The sequence below is a fragment of the Haemaphysalis longicornis genome, unplaced genomic scaffold (genome assembly GCF_048455015.1).
Source record: "Haemaphysalis longicornis isolate Haplotype H1 unplaced genomic scaffold, Haemaphysalis longicornis Haplotype H1 scaffold_2, whole genome shotgun sequence".
Taxonomy (NCBI): Eukaryota; Metazoa; Arthropoda; class Arachnida; order Ixodida; family Ixodidae; genus Haemaphysalis; species Haemaphysalis longicornis.
The window spans coordinates 136,529,037-136,554,709 of record NW_027526295.1 but is presented as its reverse complement, the minus strand read 5'-3'; the positions used below and the strand labels follow the sequence as shown (position 1 = coordinate 136,554,709).

Here is a 25,673-nt window from a genome sequence, read left to right as displayed (position 1 = left end):
ATTTTACGTTCAATACTGAACATAAAGATGAATTAATTAATAAAAATAAAGAGGGGGTAATAAACAGAATCTTATATTGTTTATTCGAGGAAATGCTATGTCGGGGTGGTTGTTCTTCTCCTACCTCCATCTACTGTTTACTGGCGGGGCGACCACTCCTCGCTAGCAACTTGTGCCCAGTTTAAGCTCGCAGTGTGGATGGCCTCGTGAAAGGGCCGTTTTATATGATGAGCGCCAACGCCAGACGTTGGGTTTTTACCTTAAGCTCGCGCCTTGGAACGTCTCGTAAAATAAGTTGCTTGCCCATAACGACGCCACCGCACTTTTTTATCGATAGCTCTCAGCTTCATCAGCGCTTCTCGAACCAAGAGCTGCAGATTTCCACTGTGCAACCAACGCACCAACACGGGAATACATTGACGTCAGTGCAAGCTATCACGCCTCCGAAAAGCCTGTCTGCAAACTTTGTTTTCGAGGTCACAAAGCACGCCAGATCAGTTGGACAGTGCTGTAGCGGCTGCCAACCACCGGCAGCAACTGGGTGCACTGCGGCCGTCGACTGCGAGCGATACCCGCTCCAAGCCTCCAAACACATACACATACACTGTTGGGACTTGGCCATCACAGCTCAGTCACTACTGTTGCGACGTTGCCCTGCCCAGTCCGCTATCGATGCTGCGCAGACCATAGCGACGAAGAACCCGAGCTGACGGTTATTTGAAGCAGCATTTATATACAATATATACAAAGGTAGCAAGAGCGTTACATGGCTAAGACAAGCGCGATAGCACTCCTCAACTTAGGGCCTTCGATGAGGTGCCGCCGCACCACCGCTGCTTCCGGGCTGGTTTTATACCCCCAGGGTTCCGTTACAGCCGCGTGCAGTTCCAATGCCTCCAGTCGGAGCTATCACTGGCCGCATTATGAATATGGAAAATGGAGGCGAAGCGATTGCGTCAGCCGAGCCGCCACGACCGGGAAAGGGAAGGCGATTCTGCGGCGGCGTCTCCAGGCGCTACTTGCTGCGTGTCTGCGGGGATTAGTTTGTCCCAGGGATGATTTGGTCCAGCCGTCGCGACGGGAAAGGGAGAGCAGACTCTGCGGCGCCTTTCCCGCCAAGTCACAGCACGTCTGACGCGGGTGGTTTGACCTAAGCGCGAATCAACCCCGCCATCGGCACGTCGCCAAGTGCAGCGAATTTGTGTCGGGCGCTCTGGCACAACACACACACGGATACAAAAATGAGTGGTCAAAGTCAGCCCCGTTTCGGGGGCTCTTAACGGAAAGGAACATAGAAGCGCGTAGCGCCCCTGTCGTGTCCCTTTCTCGTGTCCGTTTCTTTTTCTCATGAACTGCCCAGTAAAAGAAAAACAAATCGACTCGTTTTTTTGTGCTGATGTTCAGGCATGCAATATTTTTGAATAAATGTGACCAGTAAAACACGTAAAACCGCTGAAGTTCACGGTTCATAGATTTGCGGGACGTCTTATTTGGGGACACCTCGTAGTTAGCCGACACTATGTAAAAGGCCCTCACTGCTGCAGGTGCCCCTTATGATGATGATGATGATGATTAGTGGTAGCCTCTTTGTAGCGGGGTGATGACGCGTCATCTCATAGGGACCCCCCACCGTTTCCTCCCCCCTCTCTTCGCCGCTTCGAGGCGCACTCCGGGTCTGCCCCCCCTGGAAAAATAAGAAGTCTACGTAATGCCTTCTGCCAAAGCCAACAGCCCTCCCACTGAACACAAAACGTCTTATAGATGTCTACCGTGGTCTTGAGAGGTCTGAGACATCTTGCGCTATGCGAGTTAGCTATAAGACGTGTATTTTTTATGTCTCAAAGATGTCTTAAAAGAGATATCTACAGGACACCTGTGCAAGATTTCCGACATCTAGAGCTCCGTGAAATGTTGATAAGTCATCTTTACTAAGATGACTAGGAGACACACGAACCTCAATGTGTACAAGACGTTCCCAAGCAGCAAAAATTACCAAGCCCAAGCACGGCAAACCATCAGTGGCCAATGTGTCCGAGCTTGGCAATACCTCGGCCGCCAATATTGGCTGGCGCTTGGGAAAGGTGACAAGCCAACAATATTGGCCAAGCTCTGGAAGGCCAATATTGGACAACGCTTGGCAAAGTATGTTGCCATGATAATGCCTATAGGTGCACCCCGTGAATTCTCACGCACATTTTTGGCTTTGTGGCCAATCTTTATGACCAATGCCTATGTTATGGGATGCCTCGCTGCTCGATTTCTGCTTTATACATGCCATTATACAGGAATTTATTTAACGTTACTTATTTATTTAATGCGCACTCGTTAAATAATTTCCTGTACAGTGGCATCTATAAAACAGAAATCGGAACACGAGGCACAATAAACAAACTGCATCAACTTTGCGAAGCAATTACGGGACTTGCAAAACAATTGAGAAACAACTCACCGGGTCCCTCTGTGTAGTTTGTTTATTATGCACATCAAATTTACCACGGGAAACCTGGCTTAACAGTGGCAAGAATACGAACACAAACACGAAAGCAAACAGAAACACAATAGTCGAGAAAAATTAAAAAAAAAGAGCAGCTCATGAAGCGCCAACCGATTATGCTTCGTTTAACGGCTTGAGATGCCTACATGCATGATGCCTACATGCATGATGCCTACATACATGCATGAGAAGGATGGCATGCCCCGCCCCGTACAGTAAGATGGCTGCGCCGCAGTAAGAGGCACGAAGGATGGCATGCCCCGCCCCCTTTCAACCATCCCACAGTAAGATGGCTGCGCCTCAGTAAGAGGCACGAAGGATGGCATACGCCGTCCGCGTGTTTACAAACGCTTCGCTGCACAGAGCAAGCACGTGACATGTGTGATGTCACTGCGCGCGCTTTTCTTTTCAGCGCCTGCTAAAACGAGCCCACCGTTCTCGCTCTGTAGCCTTCACGTAGAGCGCTGAGTACTGGCGCCGGCGGCTTGGGTTCGAGCCCCGGCAGGTTTATCTCTTAGTTTTTTTTTATAATTGCTTATCTTTTTCCTAAATTAATTTTTTCTAAACTCAAATCTACGCGTCGTTTTTGTTAATAATGGTGATTTGGTATGCTTTAGGTCGCTTTAGGCTTGGGACTCAGGGAATGACCACGTTGAATTACCGTTCTCCTTCGCGCGAGCAGACATGTCACGTGGGTGCTCTGTGCAGCGAAGCGTTTGTAAATACGCGCCCCGTCCCCTTTCTTGTTCTTGTTCTTCTTGTTCTTCTTCTTCTTGTTCTTGTTGTTGTTGTTGTTGTTTTGTTGTTGTTTTGCTGTTGTTGATGTTTTGCTGTTGTTGTTTTGTTTTGTTGTTGTTGTTTTGTTGTTGTTGTTATTGTTGTTTTGTCGTTGTTTTGTTGTTGTTGTTGTTTTGCTGTTGTTTTGTTGTTGTTGTTGTTGGAGCGGTAAACAATGAAAGTTACGAAAACGCACGTAAGCATAAAAGTACCGATGCACACTGCTGTTGGTACTGGGCGCACTATGCTTGTTTTAGCTGCACAGCACTCCGCCGCTTTGAAGTTGTTTTACAGGACACTGGCCGATTGGCGCAAGCGGCGTTGGCTTACGTGACCCTAGCTGTTTGTCGAGGATACCCCAAGTTTCACGAGACGATCACTTTTTATTTACAGTAACAAAAACAAGCCAGGTGTAAATACGCTCAAAAACAACAACGGCGGACAACGGTTTGTGGATGACTATAGCAGCGCCATCTGGGAGGGCTGACGGACAGCAAGGCCGCAAACCGGAATGACGCAGTGGAAGTTCGCTTGAATACACGCCTCTCTGACGTCATTGCTGAAATTACGAAAACAGACCCAAAACAACCGTCGCTAAAGCCGACGACAAAGCCGTACCACCGACGCACCCGCCGACGAGCAGGCACCTCCGCGCGGGGAACCCTGGGTAAATTCGCCGCGTCAGCTACAGTGTGCTCCGTGAATGAAACTCCTAAAACAAATTGTAGCGCCCAAATCACCATTTTAATGACATTTTGTGCTACCTGGGAATGTCCTCGTTGTTTGGTGATGCGAAAGCGGACCCAGTCGGAGGAGCGCGAGAATAAGAAGAAATATCCGCATCCATTAAAGCTTACGGCGACCTAGTAATAGCGTTGGGGCTTTCGACTTAGCGATAGATAGATGTACTGAAGTCTACAGGAGGAATTTTAGTGTGCTGATGTCAGAAGACTAAATGAGAGGATTTGAGAGTACATTTTCCTTACATTTCCCGTCCACCTAGGGATGCAGACGCAAGTATGGGCTGAGTTTTATAATAAAGAAAATAGGCAGAAGAATAATGATGACGATAATAATGCGGGGACACATTCGGTAATTGGACGCTAGTGCTTTCGCAACTCGGAATAATTATGAGTGCTGCTCAGAGGTCTTCGTAAATTTTCAAGATAGTTTTGGCAACTGAAGAGTAGAGAAAATAAGACAACTCTGTCCAATGGCCGGCTTGGGGCGGTAACTTTGTCGTGGACATCGAGTTAGTTGATACAATCTGTTTGAAACGGGTATGTCCACTCTCCAATATATATATATATATAAAGTCGCTAATTATGGTTACAATTACAGATGCATTTGTATTTGTCACCACGAATGTTTTCTGCAGCATTATTCAGTGTTTGCGTTCCAGTATTAAGCCCCTCACGTCGCGAGCGATGGGCAGTCAACTTCGAGAGGCGCGAGAGCTGCGCGCGGCGGGCATTCTCGTGATCCCGCCGAGCACGAGCCGGCGGTGGGCGATCTTCAGCTGGAGACGGGCGCTCGATGTGTGAACTGCGGCAAAATCAGGCCTTTCGTCGAAGCAGCGCGCCTTAGTGCAGCCCAACGCGCACGTCCGTCGCATGCACGGTCGCATTGCATCGGACCGGCCCGCTGGAACCGAACGCCGTCTCCCTGCACTACGTCCCTGGCGTAGCTGCCTACCTCGCCTCTAATAGGCCGGCTGCAGCGCCCTGAACGGTATGTTCGGCGTTCGCGTTCTCCTCACGCGAATATCTGTGCATCCAGGCAACTTTCGCCGCATGCAAGAAGGGCGGCGCTCCCACTCCCTTGGCCTGCGCTGCGAATTTTAAATGCAGAGCATTTCAGTAACTCACGATGTCACCCGCGTTGACGTCCGTAGTCGTAGTCCGCACCCCTCCCCCTACACTATATATAAAAAAAATACTATCCGGCGCCTGGTTTCGATTCCTCGACCCTGCGGGCGGAACGCAATGTACATGGTGCTCTACCCACTGCGCCACAAAGCCGACACAGAATGGGAGGCTACGAACGCGCCTTATATCCTTGACTCATTCAAATTACGGCTAACGAGCTCTCTGTCGTCAGCAGTTGCCACAAGTGCAACAACATTAACGTAACGCAAACTACTTAACGTCGTGCGCCCCCGGAAATGCTCTGAATTTGATCGTGCCCCTCGCGAGGGGGATGTTTCACTGCGTCGCCATGCGAACAGTTTGCCATTATAGTTCCCGTCCGCTCCGGTCGGTGTCGCCACGGTTCAAACCACGGCAGAGCCTTCTATACAACTATTGTATAGAAGGCTCTGAACCACGGCAGGGGAGCTGTGCGGGCGTTCGTTGATCGGCGTGCGTTCCGGCGTGGTGGTTTGATGTTTCGCTTACTTTCGTAAGAACCAACCCAACGAGCGTTCCTAACTAAATGAACGCGGGTGCTGCCTTTACTACGCATTTAAATATAAATTTTTCTTTGAGTGATTGTTTGTGCAGCCGCTGCTGCGCTTCTATTAACGCCACAGACGTAACTAATGTATTAATAGAAAGTTTCCCATATCGCTAACGAGTGTTTTGCAGCTGATTTAGCTTGGTAAGAAGCCAAATTTCAAGCGCGAAAGATCGCACTATTGCTTCGCTTGCGTCGGCATTTGCCATTATTACAGAAAACTATTCGACGTAATTACATGCGGTTGAATATGCTCTTGGAATACATGTGAATGGAGGGTTTTATTGTGGGAATTTCTGTTTTAGCGATTATGCTTTGTTATACGACCGTTGAACAATAGCTGACATAGCAGAGATTCACTCGCAGTAAACTTTTACACCGCTTAATAAATACAGAGCAATGCAATTCCGTATGCGGAACCGCATAGCTCTGCATTTATACATGCCAGCATATGTATTTGTATACTACCGAAATTTCGCATTTGGTTCAGCGGGTTTCGAGTTACTTCGGTCTAATTTTCTCGGAATGCCGATTGGTTTTCTTTGCCCATCAACGGCTACATGATACCCGCCGCGGTGGCTCAGTGGCTAGAGCGTTGCGCTGCTGAGCACGAGGTCGCGGGTTCGATTCCCGGCCGCGGCGGTCGCTTTTCTGATGGAGGCGAAAAGCAAAAACGCCCGTGTGTGCGAGATTTCGGCGCACGATAAAGATCCCCAGGTGGTCAAAATTAATCCGGAGCCCTCCACTACGGCGCGCCTCATCGCCTGCGTTGCGTCGGCGCGTTAAACCCTACAATCAATCAAATCAACGGCTACATGACACCGGTTTCAATCCACTGCGTTCTTCATGGCGTTACGTGCTCTGCTGCCTGAACCTCCCGCATTGGCATGTGGTGAAGGGTGAAGGCGGATAAATGCATACCGCCATAGTGTCGTTTGGCTTCGCATTGCACCATATGAAGGGGCGGCGGCGGCATTCTATCACTACAACTAATCGCAGTTTCTAGTTTTTTAGTGCAGACGGCAGCTGTCCCAGCGGCTTTGGCGCTGGGTGTAGCCGTACCGCAGCGGTGAAATTGTAACTTTAACATTTGGTCGGGTTTGATTTTATGTCGCCCATAGGCATTATACCTACCTTTCCACTCGCACAACTGAGACGTTAACATAGTATAACGGCGCGTTTCACTCGCAATTCCATCATATTCCAGTGCCCTTTCCTTAATAGTGCGTTGGACAGAGCAAAACACCACCATTTGCAGCTACCAACAGCCACTTGTTGTTTCATCACTTCAAATATGATCGGCAGTTCGTACTCCTCGCCAATTCGTACTTCGCGCGTCTTTATTTATTGTCTTTTTGTTTTGCATTCGCCACCAGACCTACCTCAAGCTTTAACAGCTTCGCTGTTAAAACTGCATGGATATGTTTGTCATAATGCAGCGAGGAAAAAAACACGTACACGTAAAATATTGGACCCCCCCCCCCCCCCCCAAACCGATAATTTTTTACAACTACATTCTACGTACGGGCCTGGAATACATACCGAATTAGCCCAATGTTCTGGTTTTGCTTCACTGTACGGCTATCAGTGCAGTAATAGGCGAAATGGAAGCCGTGGCTTGTGTGTGTGTGTGTGTGTGTGTGTGTGTGTGTGTGTGTGTGTACGTGCGTGTGTGTGATCGTGTGCGTGCGTGCGTGTGTGCGCGTGCGGTGTGAGTGTGCATGTGCGTGTGTGTGTGTGTTTGAGCGTGTGCGCGTGTGTGTGCATGGGCGTGTGTGTGTGTGCGTGTGTGCTTGTGTGTGTGTGCATGGGCGTGCGTGTGCGTGTGTTGTGCTGTGTGTGCGCGCTCGCCTGCGCGTGCATTTGTGTTAGGAAGAGGCCCCATATATATATATATATATATATATATATATATATATATATATATATATATATATATATATATATATATATATTACGCGCCATTTGCGTTCATCACGTTGTCTGCTACTTTTGTTTCTACATTCACTAAAACGTAAAGGGTCGGATGTATCAATCAAAACCTTTTGTAAGCGTCAACTGACCATAAAATGCGCTTGTCATCAGTGGTCTACTTGAGGATCACTTAGATCGCAACGAGTTCTTGGTAGCAGGCAACTATGATCCTGAAAAGTATATGCTCTTTCTTCTCCGTCTTGAAAGTGTAAGCATAAATGGAGGCTTCACGGTGTGTTCAACATTGCCCAAAGTTTGCAGCAGTTTCCCTAATCCCGTTCTCCTAAATTGTTTTGGCATTGCGTGACCCGTGTTTCTGCTACCCGGCCGACTTTGTTTCCTCCCGTTTGCAGGAGGCGCCGCCTGCGAGGATGGCGCCCCCGAAAAAGAGCGTCGCTGTCGAGGTAGGTGCCGAGGTGTTTGTGAGCCAGCGTCCGTTGCCTGCCAGGGTGATCCACATCCGGGGCCACTCGTGCGAAATTCAGTTTGTCGACGGCACGGTCGCCGTCGTGCACCTCTCGTCCGTCATGCAGGTAATGCGCCCGCTTCGCTCGAGGCACCTACACACGCGTCACAGGGAAGGGCGGAGGCACATGACTAAAAGAGGTGCCCAGAAAGATATTCAGGGGTAATTCCTCATTCGGGGAAATTTGTAAAAACCATATAAGGATATCACGGCGGCATTTGTGTCCATTCAGGCAAAAACACGCCCCTCGTATGGGTGACCGGTAAAAAGCGCAAAGGCTCATGGATACGTCGCCTGCTCCAGCTCCTTCCGGTTCGAGATCTCGCCTGACCTCCCGTACGCCGGCGGCTTTCACGCGCGTGTGTGCGTGTTGCTTATTTGTTACAGGGTGCTTAACCTTCAGAGGAGTCCCTAGTAGGATTCATCGTTGTTATTCATTGAATGTGCGATGCATGAGCATTTTTTTTACCGGTGGAAACAGACAAACAACAAGCACACGCGCGCGTGAAAGCGCCCGGCCTACGGGAGGCCAGGAGAGCTCTCGAACCGGAAGTGGCTGGGCTCCGCGGGAGCAAACAATGTACCCATGAGCCTTTGCGCTTTTTACCGGTCACCCATTCGCTCTCGACTAACTTCAGAGGAAAGTGATCACAATGACATGCCGCAGGGACCACTTCACTCTTCGCAAGAGTAAATCGTACATTTCGTTCTAACAGAAGTAAACTGTTGTCTGTTACCGAGGGGACAGCTGGCATTCCCAGTGGGACAAATGGGAGCAAGTTTTAGATGCGAAGCCTCCTTAGGGGCTAAAGCTGTTAGCGTCTCCTGGCGTAGTCCTAATAGTCGTCTCATGTAGTCGCGGTACTAAAACACCAGAAAACTCGTTGACACCGCACGCTAGAACGCAACGCGCCCTGAAAAAAAAAAAAAAAAAAAAAACACTCGCTTACGCCTTACGCTAGAGAGCTTCGTGCTTCAAAGACATAAGACTTTTGCAGCAAAGCTGTATACCTCTACCCCCGAATGGAAAAATGCCAAGGCGCCAAAAAAACACTTACACACTGCATGCTGCACACTGCAATGAGCAGGTATACCTCCAAAGCTAGTGCATGCCATTTTACAACGCCAAATCACCGATTTATTCCTTTCCCAGCGTCCGTTTCTTTTCCATCGTACTGTCAGAAAACTGAAAGGGACCTGCTTTGTAGAACACCATATGGTTCCCTTACAAGTCTCCTAGGCTTTCCACTGCGCGGTATATGCTGGTCCGCCTTTTTCATCCTTCCAAGGCCCTTGTGGCTATTCTTTAGCGCGGTCCTGGGGAGATGCATTGTGGCGCAAAATGCGGATTTCGCACGAGTGGCCCGGGATTTATTCGTGTGGTTGATGCAGTGGAGTGTGAGAAGGGAAAGAGGAATGCATTTTAGCCGCATACCAAAGGAATTGGGAAGGTATATTAGGACCTGAACTTTGTGTGTGAAACGAGTTTTAACTTTTCTGTCGCATGATGTCAGGAAGCTAAAGGAGTTTGCATGAAAAAGGCGGGTTATTCCCTCCCTGTTGACATTTACTATTCCCCGTGAGTAGGAATTCCCGATCACTTTTTAACTATCATCCCAATCGTTAGAGTCAAGTCTCAAGAAATGATCTAGATTTATACGTAAAGTTTGAATGTGATGAAGAACATTAGCGGTCGTCTTGAGCAAACAATGGTAGCCTGAAGCTTTTCAATTATGCAGGGCCCCATTTGTCACCCTGCCACCTATAATTTTACAGAGACGTTTTGAACATTTCGTAGTTGCACATCCAGCATGCCTTAGGTGTCTTTATCCTCTCTGTGGCATAGGGTGGGAAAACAAAACAGTAGAAAAACAGCCTGAACATGCGTGTTTACCATAAACAGGTCCGTTTGGATTTGGAGCAATGTTATGAAGTTATAAACTGCGTAAAGTTATGAGGAAGTGCTCGACGCCGCGCGCCACTTTTTAGCTGGCAGCAACTGAACTTTAAGTGTTGCCACAACATCTGGCAGTGTGTTTTGCAACCGCAACGAATCGACACCTGCCGCATCCTTCTCGTGCAGTCTGAGACGTCGCTGACCATAAGCAGCCGTAGTAGCCGAACAGAGGCTGCCCCGACGAAAGGCAGCGGCAGGACAGCCAAGTCTCCCGCCGCCAAGACGGCCAAAGGCAGCACGGATCGCGGCCGAAGCCAGAACGGCTCACGGGCCACCACATCGGGCAAGTCGCCCGGGCGGGCCCCTCGTTCTCCCCAAAAGGAACAAGCACAGGGCCAGGCTAGCAGCAGCCAAGCCAAGAAGGCCACCGCCAAGAGCCCAGCCCGGAAGAGCCCGGCTCGGAAGAGTCCAGCCAAGGAGAGCTCCACAAGGAAAGCTCCGGCTCGGAAGAGCCCGGCCAGGAAGAGCCCTGCACGCGCCACTACTCGCACCAGCAGTCCGGCGAAAGCGGCGCCGTCCAAGAGCCCAGCGCGGAAGTCGACTGGCCGCAAGTCACCGGTGTCCAAGAGTCCCGGCCGCAAGTCGGTGGCCTCCAAGAGTCCGGCCAAGAAGACTCCGGCCAAGACGGCGAGGGCCGCGTCGAAGTCGCCGGCACGCACCACTCAGCGCACGATGTCCGTCACCCCAGCGCGAGGGAAGAAAGGTGAACGGAGATTTGTAACATTGCTATTCTTAAGTGCAGAGCACTTTAGCGTCCCGCCTCGTAGCTCGTTCGGTGTCCCGCTGTCTAGCCATCGGCGCAAGGAGGCGTCGTAGCGGGGACCGAAACAGAGCCCCACGGCGTAGCGGCCTGATGGACTCAAACAGAGGCTTCGAAAAACAAGCGGTTTACGTAGTCATAACCGTTCGAAACTACTGAACCGCTGGTGCTTGTCACACATCTCCCCGTTGTTTAGCGAAAAGAAAACTGCAGGTACAGTCTTGATTAATTTGAAGGCGATCACTCGGGCGGCAAACAAACAAGCAGCAGCACTATGTTGCGGGTTGTATGAGGGTTCTATCATGCAAGAGACAACGAGGGGCAGAAAGCACTGCTACCTGCATCTCCGCAGTTCTGAAAACGGCCGCTGTGTGGGTTCAAAAGGCCCGCTTATCGATGCTGCCGCGATCACCTTCAAAGTGATCCCGACTGTACATTTCGGGCAAAATCTGTGCAAATAACCGGCAGCCCCCGAATTCGTTCAGTTAGGAACTCCTGCCTGTCGGGTTGGGTTTTACAATCGTAAGCGAAAAAAGTGGCCGCCAAAAACGAGGCGTTCCAAACTGCGCAGTGAGGCTCCGGCACGTGCGAGACGAAAGCAAGCACCAAAAGAACAGAAGTACCGCCCGCGCTGTTCCAAACAGGGTGCGCGCGAGAACTGCGAAGGCGGGAAATTTGCATTGCACTGGACAGCCTCCATTCAATTCATCAAGAGATTGATTGATTGATGGATTGAAAATATCCTTATTCAAAAGAAAAGAAAAAAGAGGGAGGAAAGAAGGTGGCTCGATTTTTGTCTTTAGGGTAACCGAATTTACAACTCTTCCATCCGGCGTCGTAACTGCTGCTACCATCTTGCCCTTTTGAGGTCCGGTGGCGTCACCGTACAAAGTGTTCTGGTTGCTGTCCCATAGTCGCCCCAGGTACTCGGCCCTGGCTCTCCTTCCCTCGGCGTTATGTATGGGATGCATATACCTAGGTATTCGACTGATGGTAATTTTGGCTCTCATGTCTGGAGCAAGATCTTCTAGCGGCTCTGGATTCCCGCCGGGCGTGGTGATACGTAACTGCTCCAATAGCCACTTTCCATTGGATGTTTGGTTTAACCGCTTAATTTGGTCTATCTTCTGAGCTTCCCACAGTTCCTCCACCGTGTTATGAACCCCGAGCTCTAGAAGTCTGATGGTAGATGTCCAGTTTGGAATCCCCAGGGCTGTCTTGTATGCTTTCCTAATTTGAATGTTTAGTTTTTCTACCTCGCCCTTGGTGAGTCGGAGGTACGCCGTCCCGTAGATGATACGCGATACAATAAAAGCTTGTACTAGCCGTGTAGCCTCCCGTTCACCAAGTCCGTGGCGTTTATTCCTAATTCTTTTTATCATCCTGAGGACTTTTTCTGTTGCTGCCCCGAGTTTTTTTAGTGTAGCCCCATTTCCCATGCCTTGTGGAATGTGTTGTCCCAGTATTTTGATACAGTTGGGTCGAAGGACCAGCTCGCCATTGATGTGAATTTCTATGTTATCGCTTGGTCCTCTTCTTGAGTTCAAGATCAGTAGAGCAGACTTCTCCGGAGCGCATTGCAGACCTCTGCTTTTAGCATAGGCATCAACTACATCGGCGGCCCTCTGCAAGCTCTCCTCCACTTCTGCGTCGCTCCCTGTTCTGCACCATACCGGGATATCGTCTGCATATATGGCGTGACGAATCCCGGGAATGCTGTCCAGTGCAGTGGGGAGGTCTCTCATCGCCAAGTTGAAGAGAAGGGGCGAGAGAACCGCTCCTTGCGGAGTACCCCTGGAACCAAGAGTTATCGGCTCCGATTTGATGTTCTCCAGGGATATAGTAGCTTGTCGCGTTGTAAGAAAGCTTCTGATGTACCGGTAAGTCTTCTGCCCGCATCCAATGTCCGTTAATCCCTTGAGTATACTGCTGTGAAGCACATTATCAAACGCTCCCATTAAATCGAGAGCTAGTATGCACCTAGTCTGGGCCCTGGTTGGCTTCTCCAGGAGATCCTTGCACAACCATAGCAGTATGTCTTGGGTGGACGTGTGTGGTCGAAATCCGAATTACATGTGTTTGGCAATAGCGAGTTCTTCTCAATAAATTTAGTGAGCCTCGTGTTTATTACCCTTTCGAATACCTTCCGTAGACACGAGGTAAGTGATATTGGTCTCAGGTTTTCTAGTTTTAGCGCCTTGTTGGTTTTCGGGATAAATCTGATTTCAGCTTTCAGCCAGCCTGGTGGTGTGATTCCACGATCCCAATGTTCCAGATTAAAGTGTTCCACGAGTTGGGCGATCGTGTCGTCGTCCAGGTTGAATAGTTGTCGAGCTGTAATAGAGTCTGGTCCAGGAGGTGCCTTTTTTTCATGAGTGTTAGTTCCGCTCTAAATTCTTCAGTAGTTATCGGTCTGTCTAGTTTCTCGTTCGGTTGACCTGCGTATTCGGGCTGATCTTCTGGGGGATCGGGACAGAGGTATTTGTCTGCTAAGCGCTTTATAACCTCTTCATCTGACCCTTCTGTTAGATGTATAATAGGGCTTTCCATTGGGCGTACAGGAGCACTTCTAACTGCACCCAAAGTGCTCTCGCGAGTTCTGGCGTCTTTCAGTGGTCGGGCAGGAGCAGGGGCGTTGTGTTTCATTGGTCGATGCGGAGCACGTTTTTGGCGCCGAGAGCAGCCGAGAGCAGTTCTCGGTGCTCCGTCGCCAGCGGCGGAGTAGCAGGGAACGCCGAGGAAGTCACATGACCTCTTTTGCGTCACTTCTGGTTTTATCCCCGGGTGGCGGAGGAAAAATGGCGGAATCCAGCAGCCGCGGTAGTCGCTCAGTGCGTACGGCAGCAGCTAAGCGCGGCCGTCTCGACAAGGAATTGCTGCTACTTTTAGATGATGAAAGCACCACAGCGCAAGCTCATCATCGGGCAGCAGCAGCAGCGACGACGACGACGACGATTTGACATTGCATGAGTTTATGTTCGAGCACCTGTTAACCCCGCCGGAGCAGCGACCGAAGGTAGAGTCGTATCTGGAAAAGACGGTGGACGCTGTTATCGTTCGCAGCTAATTTTTGGGAGACACGATGGTGACCCCTTTATCATGAACATGAACATCAGCTCGGCTTCTTCATTCGTCGCCATGCGGAAGGCAGACAAAACCACCGGCACGTATCTGGCAAAACTGGCGAGGAATAACTGTGTGCGGACATCACGAGCGCGCGAAATGCTCCGGGAAGCGAGCGCGGGAAACGTTTGGTCACATGACTCTTGACATCTCTCCCTCTCCCTCTTTTCACTGCTCCTGGAGCAGCGCGAATGTTTCATTCGCGGAACGAAAGCACACGTCCCCGTTACTCCCGTGTGCTGCTCTGGCTGCTCGCTGCACTTGCTCCTGTTCGCCCAATGGAATTCGCCATAAGTTTGTTTAGGCGTTCTTGCGAGGCCGCCCTCGTCCCGTTCGGGTCTATCAAGGCCCTTAACAGTTTCCAAGTTTTTGACACGCTTAATTGTCCTCGAATTCGATCGCACAGTGCATTCCAGTTTTGTTTTGTTAGACTGACGGCGTAGCTCTCCGCTTCTCGATTGAGCGCTTCTATTCTCCTCTTCAACTTCTTATTATGTTTCTGTCGTTTCCACCGCCTTGTGAGGGCTCTTATAGCATCCCATATGTGCAGGAGACGGGAATCTACAGCCGGGGTATCCCCCTAGTATTTACGATTTTAGTGTATGACGTGATCTCTTCAACTACATTTCTCGTCCATTCCTCGATGCTTCGTATAGAGATCGCCTTATTAACACTACTTTCTCTCCATTTGTCCCATTCAGTAATTCTGGCTTCTCCAATTTTTCTTTTGCATCTAATACAATCGAATTCGGTCATCAAGATATAGTGATCCCTGCCTAGATGTTGGTCGAGGTTTTTCCAGTTTGGGCTTCTGACGTTTCTTACCATTCTTAGGTCTGGGCATGTATCTCTACTTACACTATTGCCCATCCTGGTGGGAAATTCAATGTCTGTCAGGAGAGTCAGGCCCTCCTGGTTGATCGCCTCTTCCAATTTCCTCCCTTTGGGGGTAGTACTAGGGTATCCCCATGAGGGATGCGGGGCGTTGAAGTCGCCCCCTATAATGACCGGTTCCCTCTTAGCTCGCCCCAAGAAGGCTCTGATGAGTTGAGCCAGTTACGGTCTTTAGGAGGGCTGTACACGTTAAGGATGTGTATTCCACTACACGGCCGTGTAGTGTTTGTGTACTAGTGTGGCCGTGTACTGGTCTTGTTGGTACGTTATGTAATCCTTTAACTTGATAGGCGTCACATAGAGTTCTTGTAGGAGAATGGCTGCCGGGGGTCGGTCTTGTTGAGAGATAAAGAGGCTTAGGGCAGATTGTTTACGCCCGTATCCCTGGCAGTTCCACTGCCATACGCTTAACTTAGAGGGGTGTGGCATGTGGAGTCTGTATCAGAATACCAGTATCCTTGCATAGATCTTGGCTCCTTGCGTCTTTTTTTCCTCTCCTGCATTTCTCTGCGTGTCGCGCTGTTGGCCGTTTGGATGTATCTTCTGTTTCCTGCAATTTGTTCTTCCATTTCTGCGAATTTTTCCTGTGCCTTCTGGAGCTGAGCTTGTGTTTGTTCTCGGAAGGCTCGAAACTCTTGTATTATTTGCTGGTAGATGTCCCCCAGAGAAGGTGGCGGGTGTGGTTGCACTTGCCCATGTTGCTGCGGCTGCGCTTGCAGGGGAGAAGAGTTCGTGTTGTTCTCAATCATACCGTGCTGCTGAGTGTTCTTCTTTGTGAGTTCCTCAATGCGTGCTTCCATGACTGCTAAGCGCGCCTTAAGAGTATTGTTCTCTTTTCGGAGTGCCTGCAACTCGTCATTTTGTTGAGTGTGTTGTGCGTGTGTGGGAAGGGGAGGCCAATCTGCACAGCTCACCTTACTCGAAGTCTTTTCCACCCCTGGCAGCAGGCGGCCCGATGACGTCTGCTTCGTTGCGCTGGTTTGCCTGGCCGTAGGGTGGCTCCATGGTTTGTCGCTCCAGGCGTGACCTTCCCGGTTGGAGCTTGTGTTCCTTGCTTTCGGGTGGATTGCCGGCGGCGGGATGTAGAGCGGTCACGTGATGATGAGCGTCCGCGCGTCGTTGACGTCGATGTGGAAGTCCTCAACCGCACCTGTTGCCTTCCCCTCGATTGGCTTCTTCCTTCGCCATTGTTTTCCTTCTTGTGTTCCCCGTCCGCAATCTTCGATGGCTTGTCTGGGCGGAAGAATTTGAGTCGGCATTCCTTTGCGTAGGTTTGATGGGACCCCTTGCATAGCACACATACGGGAGTACAGGGGTGTTCCTCCGTGGGATTGGGCCGCCCACAAATGGCGCAGGCATAACCTTTTGGTTTTGGGCATACATCTGCCCTGTGCCCCGGTTCCCCACAATTGAGGCACGCAGGGCGGGTTTTCCTGTAGATGTAGCATCTCTTTTCTAGCCATTCGTATGTCAATGTGTACGGGACCTTTTTCCCGGCGAAGACGATCATGGCGGAATTAGTTTTTCCCAGTCTCCTGGCGCGTAAGATGTGGAATCCCGGAGCTTGAATTTCTCTTTCAATCTCGCCGTTGCTAGCCTCGGGACTGACGCAGTGGATAATTCCCCTGCACACGTCGGTCGGTAGCGTGGGGTATGCGGCGACTTGTACCTCCTTTCCAGCTAGGCGGATGAGTTGTATTTTCGAGAGTTGGACTGCGTCCTCTTCGTTACAGGCACATGCGATGATTATATTCTGTTGTTCATGTATTCTTATTAGTGGCCCTTCACGTAGTGGTGCGCTTAGGGCTTCCCTAATGCTTCTCGCGATTTCCCTTTCAGAGCTTCTGAGGCTTATCGTGGTCTTGGGCTTGATGACAATCTTGTACGCAAAGTTGCATAGACTGGGCATTCTAGGAGACTTCGGTTTTTCACCCACATGTGTTTGCACGGGTTCTGTTTGTTTCTTTGATTGGTAAGACTTGAGTGCTGCTTGTCGTCGGCGGAGCTTTGTGCTCCGTTCCGGGTCTTCCTCGGCGCCGCCATGGTTGTGTGTCGGCGGGCGCTGCTGTGTGGCGTCCTTGTAGCTATATTCCATCGCCGCCGGGTCGTATCCCCTTGTCAAGGCAATTCCAGAAGGTTCCATCTTGTTCTGGGGCAATCCGAACGTCTGTGGTGGGGTTAGGCCTGGCACTACGCCCGAATGACCCGCCGAACTGGCGACGCTGTGAGATGCCGTCACTGTGGTCGTGCTAGGCCTATATAGGCCTAGCTCTACCGCGAAAAGTTCAGAGCCCTATATTGCAAAAAGTTGGGCACTCACCAGGATAAAAACTATACCCAGCGATTCCTGGCACTTTAAAATGTCCGCTACAGCCCTTTTCACGGTGATGCAGGCATTCTTTCGGCGATGAGACTTGCAAAGGCGCGGTGCTCACACGAGGTGTGGCCGAACGCTTCCGCGCTTGCAGCGCCCCCTCCATCAAGAGAGGACTGAGACAAGGAAGCGAACAGCGTAGCAGCTATCGGATAACGGCGCCACGGCCCATTATGGCGAATCAGTGCTCGGCACTTCCGACTGCAGCTTTCACGTTGAGTGGAATGGCTTTTATTTTCTTACTCACCTTAATCGCAACGCGTGCAGTATTGTAAATTTATCTCCGCAAATTATTGGCAACGTGCTCCCACCTTCGCATATTCTCCGTGATGAACTGAGCAGTGCTCAATGCGACAAAAGGTCGTACCAACTTGCATGTGAGGCTGCGAGTGTTCCGGGATTAAGAGCAAAAAAGTATTTGATGCTGGGCAGCCTGACTTACGTGTCGTTGTAAGCTTTGTTTTGAAGGCCTGAGACACCGCTGCGTGCAATATCAGAAAGGTTATCGATTGAAATGACGTCGAACGAGTTGAAAATATTGCGCTTGAGCAAGACATCCTGCAAATTCCCAGGCCTTGTGCATTCCCTATAATGCTTGCTTTTGGAGTATTAAAAATTTTAGCACTGAAGCGCACTTTGAATAGGCAATGAAATGAATGTGCGGAACTCTATTTTTGGTGGTGAGGCACCCGTATGAATATTTCATTTTAGTGGAAAAGCTCTTATAGCCTGTTCAGCGAGAATGCGTTTGTGGCGAAATAACGATGTGGTATCGGAAATTCATGCTGCGAAATAGACCCGTTTCATACGTTGCGTCGTAAAGCCCTGAATGCGTGTAGTCAGAGGCCTGACGTCTGCGTTGGCCACTCGACGGCCCTGTGTTAAGCCTAGAGCTACACTGTAAACTGTAACCTCGTCAACTGAATTCTGCCGGTGGGCGTTCCATCAGTTCGACATTGCTTGGCATGATAGTCTCAATATTAGTTACCTAACGTGAAGGCAGACAATACGCCTAAGGACATCCTCGCCTAATACGTACTCAAGAGAATCGGGCAAGCACGATTAGACCTACCGTCAGAAGCTCACGACCGAAAAAAGAATATACTTTCGGTTCCCCCGCCAACAAACCTACCCACAATTCTCACATACCCTTTCTGGGGGACTCGCCCGTTACTATTTTAGGTGCCTTCATAGGGTCAGGGAACATTCATCAATTGCCGTTCGCTGTGAAGTCAGCATACCTGCCCACTCGTTTGACTAAGAGACTTGGTCAATTCCTGGTTACCTCTACGTTACGAGCGTAAACATGTTTATCACATCATTATTATCAACAGCCTACTCAGCCCCACTGCAGGACGAAGGCCTCGCCCATCGACATCCGACCACCCCGGTCCCTGCGCCGCTCGAGTCCATTCCTTTGCCCCTGAATTTTCTTATTTCGTCGTTCCCCTGCCGCGGCTATGACCCCCTGCCGCGGCTATGACGCAACGTGGCGCGGCTATGACGCAACACAATCCAACACAATCCACTTTAATCCAATCCAAATCCAATCCAAGCCAAGCCAAGCCAAATCAATCCAATCGAAGCCAATCCAATGCCCTTCGCGAGAGAGTGTTCGCTATCGGAGAGGAGAGGGGGTGAGCGGCGGAGAGCGCAGCTCGCGCGGCGAGGAGAATGGGGGATGGGTGTGGAGGGACAACAACAACGCCGTATGGAGGGACAAGGCGAGTGAATGAGATGCAGTCCCATCTAAAAAGAACCGGGTTCTTTTTTCCGTACAGTATTGAATAAAAGCCTGACAGCGCCGATGTGCGTACGATGAGCCAATGAGCGATGGCGGATCGATCCACTCTTGCAAGGTTAGAGGTCGATGTCCGCCGAGGCACTGAAGTGCTCTTTCCCGGAGCACTGTAAAAGAAGGGCAACTCCACAGGAGATGCTCTGTTGTACCTCTTGCAGGGCATGATGAGCATTGTGGGGTAATGAATGAGCGCGGGTTACTGAGGTGCAAAGTGGTTGTGAGAGAGGTTCACCAGTCTGTTCGGGACGAAGTACCACTTCTCCCTCCGGAGTGTACTAGGTGGACGGCGATATAGTTCCTCAAGGTTGGCCAAGTGCCGAAGAACACTACGGCGATATCTATGTGCGCGATGCCTCGTCTCGGCCCTATCCATAGGAAACGACGCCGCATGTGAAACGTTGGCAGGGTCCCAAAAAGTAAAAACGACGTGCGTCCAGGGAAACGTGCGGAGAGAGCTGCTGGGCGCCCTGCCTGGTGTGCCTTTTTGTTTCCAGTAATTCCATCATGTGCAGGAATACATTTTTTCACGGCTTTATAGCCCTCTTCTCGCAGACGACGGCCTTTTTTTCTAACGTTGCTAAGAATGGGGCAGACCACTCCCCAAGCAGGGCAAGCGGTGTGCGACGCTTATGAGCCGGTTTAAACTTAGTAGGTGCAAGGCGGATCTCGTCTTTCTGCTATCCGACTGATGGCAACGCGTATGGCAATTAGCTCTAGGTTAGCGACTGCGTGGTCCTCGGAAAGTCGTTGAATTAGGGTGATGGAAAGCTAAGGCGGCGCCTTGTTGAAACTGAGCGTCCTTTGCGCACAGCTGGATGATCCCTTCTTGGGATAGCTTGTATGAGAGTTGAAGGAGGGGAACAGCGCAAATTTGACAGACACGAGAGGAAGGAGACGACACGCACAGCGCTGACTTGCAACAGTTTATTCCTTACCGCTCGGGCACATATATACCACCACGGTTAAAAATACAAGGAAAAGCAAGACTAACACGATAGTGTCTCTTATCACCATTGCTCGTCACACATCACCACTCGCTCTGCGCCACAATAACACGTGCTGCACTAACCTGGGGTCAAAAAATCTAATTCTTCTTGGGAGAGGGTCAGAGAGGGCATGCTTGCGCATTTATCTTTTAGGCGGGAGATTTCGGCAGCTTCAATTATTTCTCTGGTGGTTTTGTGCTTATTTTTTGCTATGACCTTTGTTTCAGAAAAAATAGGGCTGCATCCGCTAACACTACAGTCCCTACAGTGGAGGCCCAGGTGGCCACTGATTGCCTTGGTTACATTGCAGTGGTGCTCTTTCAGTCTTTCATTTAAGCACCTTCCTGTTTGCCCTATATATTGTTTACCACAGTACAGCGGAACTGAATAGACTACACCTTCTATGCAGTCTACAAGTATGAGAGCTTTCTGTGACGTCTAGTGGCAGCTTTGCGCCTTTGGGGATAAGCTGGAGTTGTGCCTTTTGGTAATGGCATGCCATCTGCTAAGTCGATAAATTGCCATGGTAGGGCCAGAGACGAGAGCGGCTGTAGGTTGTTGACGTCGAAGTCCACAGTCCGCAGAATGAGGGCCAGCCAGCGTTGTGGAGAGATGGACACGCTGAGCTTGCGATTGCTGCTCGGCCACATCCAGCAGGGCAATGATTTTTCTCTACGCGTGTACGTACGCTACTGAGCAGTGCTGCGGTAAACCAGTAACCGAGCGCACCGCTTTGCGATTCATTCCCTCAAGCTGAAGGCGTTGAGTCGCGTTAAGTGATAGATGAATATCCGTGGAGAATTTTTGATGATATAAGGGACCATCTGATATTAGGAACTAGGGCTATCAGACGAAGCCCAAACTCTTTGATTCCCCCATCTCCGGGCGCAGACGCGACGCATAAAATGCAAGGCCTGCTGGCAATTGTGCAGCATGCTATAAAGCCAGCTTTTAGCTCCCCCATTTTGTCAATAAGCATGCGGAGTATAGGAATTGCTCGTTTCCGGCAAATGACAAGTACCCTGAACGAAGGGAGGTAGGGTTGCGTTAGGAGTCAGCTCGGAGTTTCAAACCATTGATGACAGCTACGTACTCGGTTTCTTGTCGGAGAGGTTTTGATGCAATATTTGTGCGTGTATTAATGAACGACATTGGTGCCTGTCTGCAGGACAAGTTCTTGCTCCCAGGGGGAACCCGAATTGGTTCACAGCGTTATGTCGTCTGCATACGAGTCATAATTAAGACTGGCCGTTTACGCCAGCCTGGATGGGAGTAGTGACATGACGATGTTACATAGAGCCGGGGATATGACAGCGCCATGAGGTGCGATGGTTACCATCGCAAAATCCGCTGCCTTGCGCAGACCATCCTGCGAAGACTCCTAGCCCGTCCAAGGTCCCTTCCGAAAGGTCGGCGGCGTCGAGTCGCTCCAACCCTCTCTCGACGACCTCCCTGGCGGCGTCCCTGCCTGCCGTGACCCTGGGCAACACGCTGACCCGAAGGAGCACAGCAACATCACTCAACGCCCAGGCCGCCTGCAGCAGCTCCCTGGGACTGCCCCAGCATTTGCCTGCCGTGATCCTGGGCAACACGCTGACCCGAAGGAGCACAGCAACATCACTCAACGCCCAGGCCTGCTGCAGCAGCTCCCTGGGACTGCCCCAGCATTCGTCCCAGGGCATCGCCACTATGCAGTCGAATGTAAGTAAAATACTGATTTTTAAATGCGATAGTCCCTTTTCTGCTATCCAAACGCGAAGATGTTGGTCTGTACACCTGTGTCAGTCCGCCTGTCTGTCTGACAGCCGATTCAACCACTCAGCCAGAAATAGAAAGACTTCAAGAATAATTATATACGGGCAAGATCGTTGCAAGGAACTACTCAAGGAAAGTAGCCGTGCATGCACTTCACAAACTTGAACTGTGAGGACGTAAAAATACATGAGTGTGAGGGGAGATAATGATATTCAGTGTTGTTCTCAGTCATCCAAGCATTATTGAACCTTATGAACGGATCAGACAATATTTCACCACCCCTAACAAACCAGTTTTGAAGGAAGTATAATGATTGATTCGGGGAGACGCCGCAACGAAGGTGGTTAGTCTCCCGGGCATGGCGGCAGCGCGCAGCCCTGAGACAGGGGAGCTCACTCGGCGTTGAGATAATTGGCTGCCCGCCAGAAATCGGGGACGGTTTATTACTTCTAAAAGATCGCTCTCCCTCGTTCGCGCTGGGCCCGAAAGTCGTTGCAGTGGCGGGCGCAGCCGCTCGTTTCGTAGTCTCTGGTTGTATCCGCTGGTTTCGTAGTCGCCCGCAGGAATGTTACAGTAAGTGTGCCAGTTTTATTTCACCAAACTTTTTGTTGCGTGCGCACTATATGGATAACTGGACACATTACTGTGTATTGTACCAAAAAGTATAGGTTAAACAAAGTTTTCTGTTTAAAATCTTGGAAGTGTGATTTGCTGAAGGTTCTTCGACTATAAACTCGCGCATAAATAAATCGATATCTGTGCAAATTAGTAGCCGACAAACCTTCGTCGAACACTTGAGCATTCCGAGTCGAATTTGAGGCAAGTCCAGTTGAACAAGACCAAATAAAAAACGCCGCTGATCACAAACAGGGATATTCCCTATGGAAATACATGTCCTGGTGAATGTGAGAAGCTATGCGTGCAAGAAGGCACCAGAAGTTATGCTGAAGAGCTGGGAAGGCGGCCTTAGAGCAAATGTTGCGCATGCCTCAATATTTTGGTCGTAACTACCGTAACAACTGCATTGTCTTGGTGAAATTTTCTCAGAGATATGTGTTTTCGCTTACTTAGGCACAAGCAAAGGGTTTGTACAGCGGAAGCGTACACACTACTGTAAACCCGATCTCTCATTTATCTCTCTTTCTCTCTTTCCACAGTCTTTCCTGGGAGGCAGCATCAACGTAAGTACCGCATAGCACTCCAATGAGCACCGTGCCAGCCTTCAGGCTAATACCAATAGGAATTTTAAAAATGTCAAGGCAAAAGCTCTCTAGTTTATTCTACGACAGGAGCCGCCTTTAATGTTCGGTTATTATTTCAACCTTAGAAACTGAAATAGGGGTAAATTGTTGGTAGACCCAGTACAGCATATAAAAAAGGATAAAATTGCTTATAATGCTTCTCACAGGACCGATGCGAGTGCATGGCTCAGCGTTTTTCCATCCTCATCATCGTAGACACCTATCGGGCTGGGAAGCTCAGAAATGAAGTATAGAGGTAATTTTTGTGCATTGCTATAATTGAGCTTCTGAATTGCCAAGGCGCTCGCGTGCAACACGCACGCCAACTTGATCAAACCTTCGAATGCTGCCGTCCGCTCCAGGACCGCTGTTTTCAATAGCAGACAGGAGGCACTAAGACTTGCATATTTGTAGTTTGAGGTCTTTCAGAATGAAAAATAGTGAGAACAATATTGACCGTAAGTTGTCTTGGCCCAGTTCACAGGCCAGTGCTATTTTTTCGCAGGCACTTCCCTCTATCCAGCACTTGACTGCGGCAAAATTCAGTGTAAGTACACAAGTGCACACCACAGTTCCTTTCTTTCTTCCTGTCTGATATGTCATGCAAGCCGAAAAGATCTAGCTGGCTTTAAAAGATCTGGTCACATCTTCATACGCTGAGGTTTAGCACGTCTAGGATAATTGCAGGCCACAAGCTAAGCATATTTCCCACTGAAACGAGCCAATAGCAAAATGTCATCGCGGTAGTACGGTTAGCGCCCAAGCCCAGTTCTTTCTCATGTAATGCACAGACGCCGTCTGAATACTTGTAAGTTTAGGTACAGTGCTGCATTACGCCTTCTGTGAATGTTATTCTACGACTCCTTTTCAATTCATAGTTACCCTGTATGCTCACATTTCTCCTTCTTTTTCAGGACAGCGAAAGCAGCGTAAGTTGAACTCGCATATTCTTTTTTTGTTGCTTCGCGAGTAGAAGGCTCCTGGGAGATTTTAAACCTCGCTGCTTTTCTTCTTTAGGCCAACTCATTTTTGTCCATTTGCGCTTTTTAATTTGGCCCTGCGTAGTGTAAGTCGTCTATTTTTCGGAGCAGTATATATTTTGTGCATTAACCACTGATGAGCAAGATGGGCTTGCCAGCAAAATTTCGGCAGTGCTCTGTTCACTTTGGCGTCATTCTGTCAATACTGCCTATGACAGAAGAGCAGATAACGCCACCGTGGAGATAGCGCGTAGAGCGAAGGGCATTCAGAAGTGAAGAGAACTGCCTTCACCAATCTTGCCCCGTTGCTATGTAGAGGGCAATTGTAACCAAGGACTGCTAGCTGCTGCGGCCTCTATTGGTCTTGTGAACATGACGACCACTTATAGGCGTTGCAGAATCGAGACTGCCGGTGCGGGCTGCAAAAGAGGAAGAAACAGGTACGGCGGCGACGAAGAACTGATACTAGTGGGCAACAAAAGAGCCCAGATTCAGCGACCTTACACCGTGACATTTGATGTTAACAGCGGAGTTGCCGGCGTTCCCTAATCGCAAAGCTAAGCTTCCTAGAGCTCCTTAAACCAGCAGAGGGCACGCCAAACCGGAGAGGGCGTGACATCAACCATTTTGCGAACATTCGGGAGAAGACCGTCAAGTGCACTCCTCTATATATGAGTGCTATATAGCGGCCCCGCCACGAACACGCAGTTAGACTAGGTGGGGTTGGTGGGGTCAGTAGAGACAGAACCTTGTTATCTTGAACACCATTTGTTAAGCCCCTATGCATGGCTCTAACTGATTGAAAAATGGTAAGTACTCTATAGTAATTTTAGTCTGCCTTTTTTTCTCCAATCGCTGCAGACTTGGAGACATCAAAATTTGCTGTTGACTGCGCCCTCTGACCTCATCAGGATGAAATTGCTTGGTTAGGGGAAACGCAATTGTTGTTAGCCTTTTGTCGACCTGGATATCCAATCAATAAACATTTGTTAAAAAGCCATACCTGTGTTAAACTAAAGAAATGTCGTAGGAACTGATTATCGGGAATTATCAGAGCTTAAACACACTTATGAGGGGCTGATGTCTGCACATGCCCTCTATGCATGCTTGCGTCACGCCCGGGAGCCTACGGTCTTTTACTAAATAAAGGGCATTCAATATTCAAATCTCGTAAAGGTCTTACTAGAAAAACTGGCAAACCTGTACACGCAATGCCTAATGACCGCGAGTGTACCGGAGTCTTGCGATCGTCATCCTAATCCATAAGAAAGGTGACACGAAAGAATTGAAGAATTACAGGCCGATCAGCGTTCTGTTAGTCGCCTAAAAGGTAATAGGTGATCACTAACAGAATTTCTGCCGCCTTAGATTTCAGTCTACCTAAATAACAAGCAGGGTTTAGTAAATGCTATTCAACAATGGACCATCATATTCGTACGATCATTCAGGTGATAGAGAAATGCGCGGAGTATAGTCAACACATATTTATAGCCTTTATATATTATGAGAAAGCATTTGACTCGGTCGACACATAAGCAGTCATTCAGGCATTGCGGAATCGGGGTGTAGACGAGCATTACGTAAGAATACTGAAGGATATCTACAATCAGTCCACAGCTACCATAGTACTCCATAAG

General features: G+C 49.6%; 1 protein-coding gene across 1 annotated transcript in view; it reads left to right on the top strand.

Moving 5' to 3' along the window:
- Window positions 1–8,070: 8,070 nt before the first annotated feature.
- Window positions 8,071–25,673, top strand: part of LOC144168306 (delta(14)-sterol reductase LBR-like) — a 39,722-nt gene continuing 22,119 nt past the window's right edge. Inside the window, exons 1-5 of the mRNA XM_077697316.1 lie at window positions 8,071–8,232; window positions 10,249–10,825; window positions 21,424–21,761; window positions 22,973–22,996; window positions 23,562–23,603. Of these exons, the coding sequence (XP_077553442.1) occupies window positions 8,071–8,232; window positions 10,249–10,825; window positions 21,424–21,761; window positions 22,973–22,996; window positions 23,562–23,603 (1,143 nt within the window). The remainder of the gene's footprint in view (window positions 8,233–10,248; window positions 10,826–21,423; window positions 21,762–22,972; window positions 22,997–23,561; window positions 23,604–25,673) is intronic.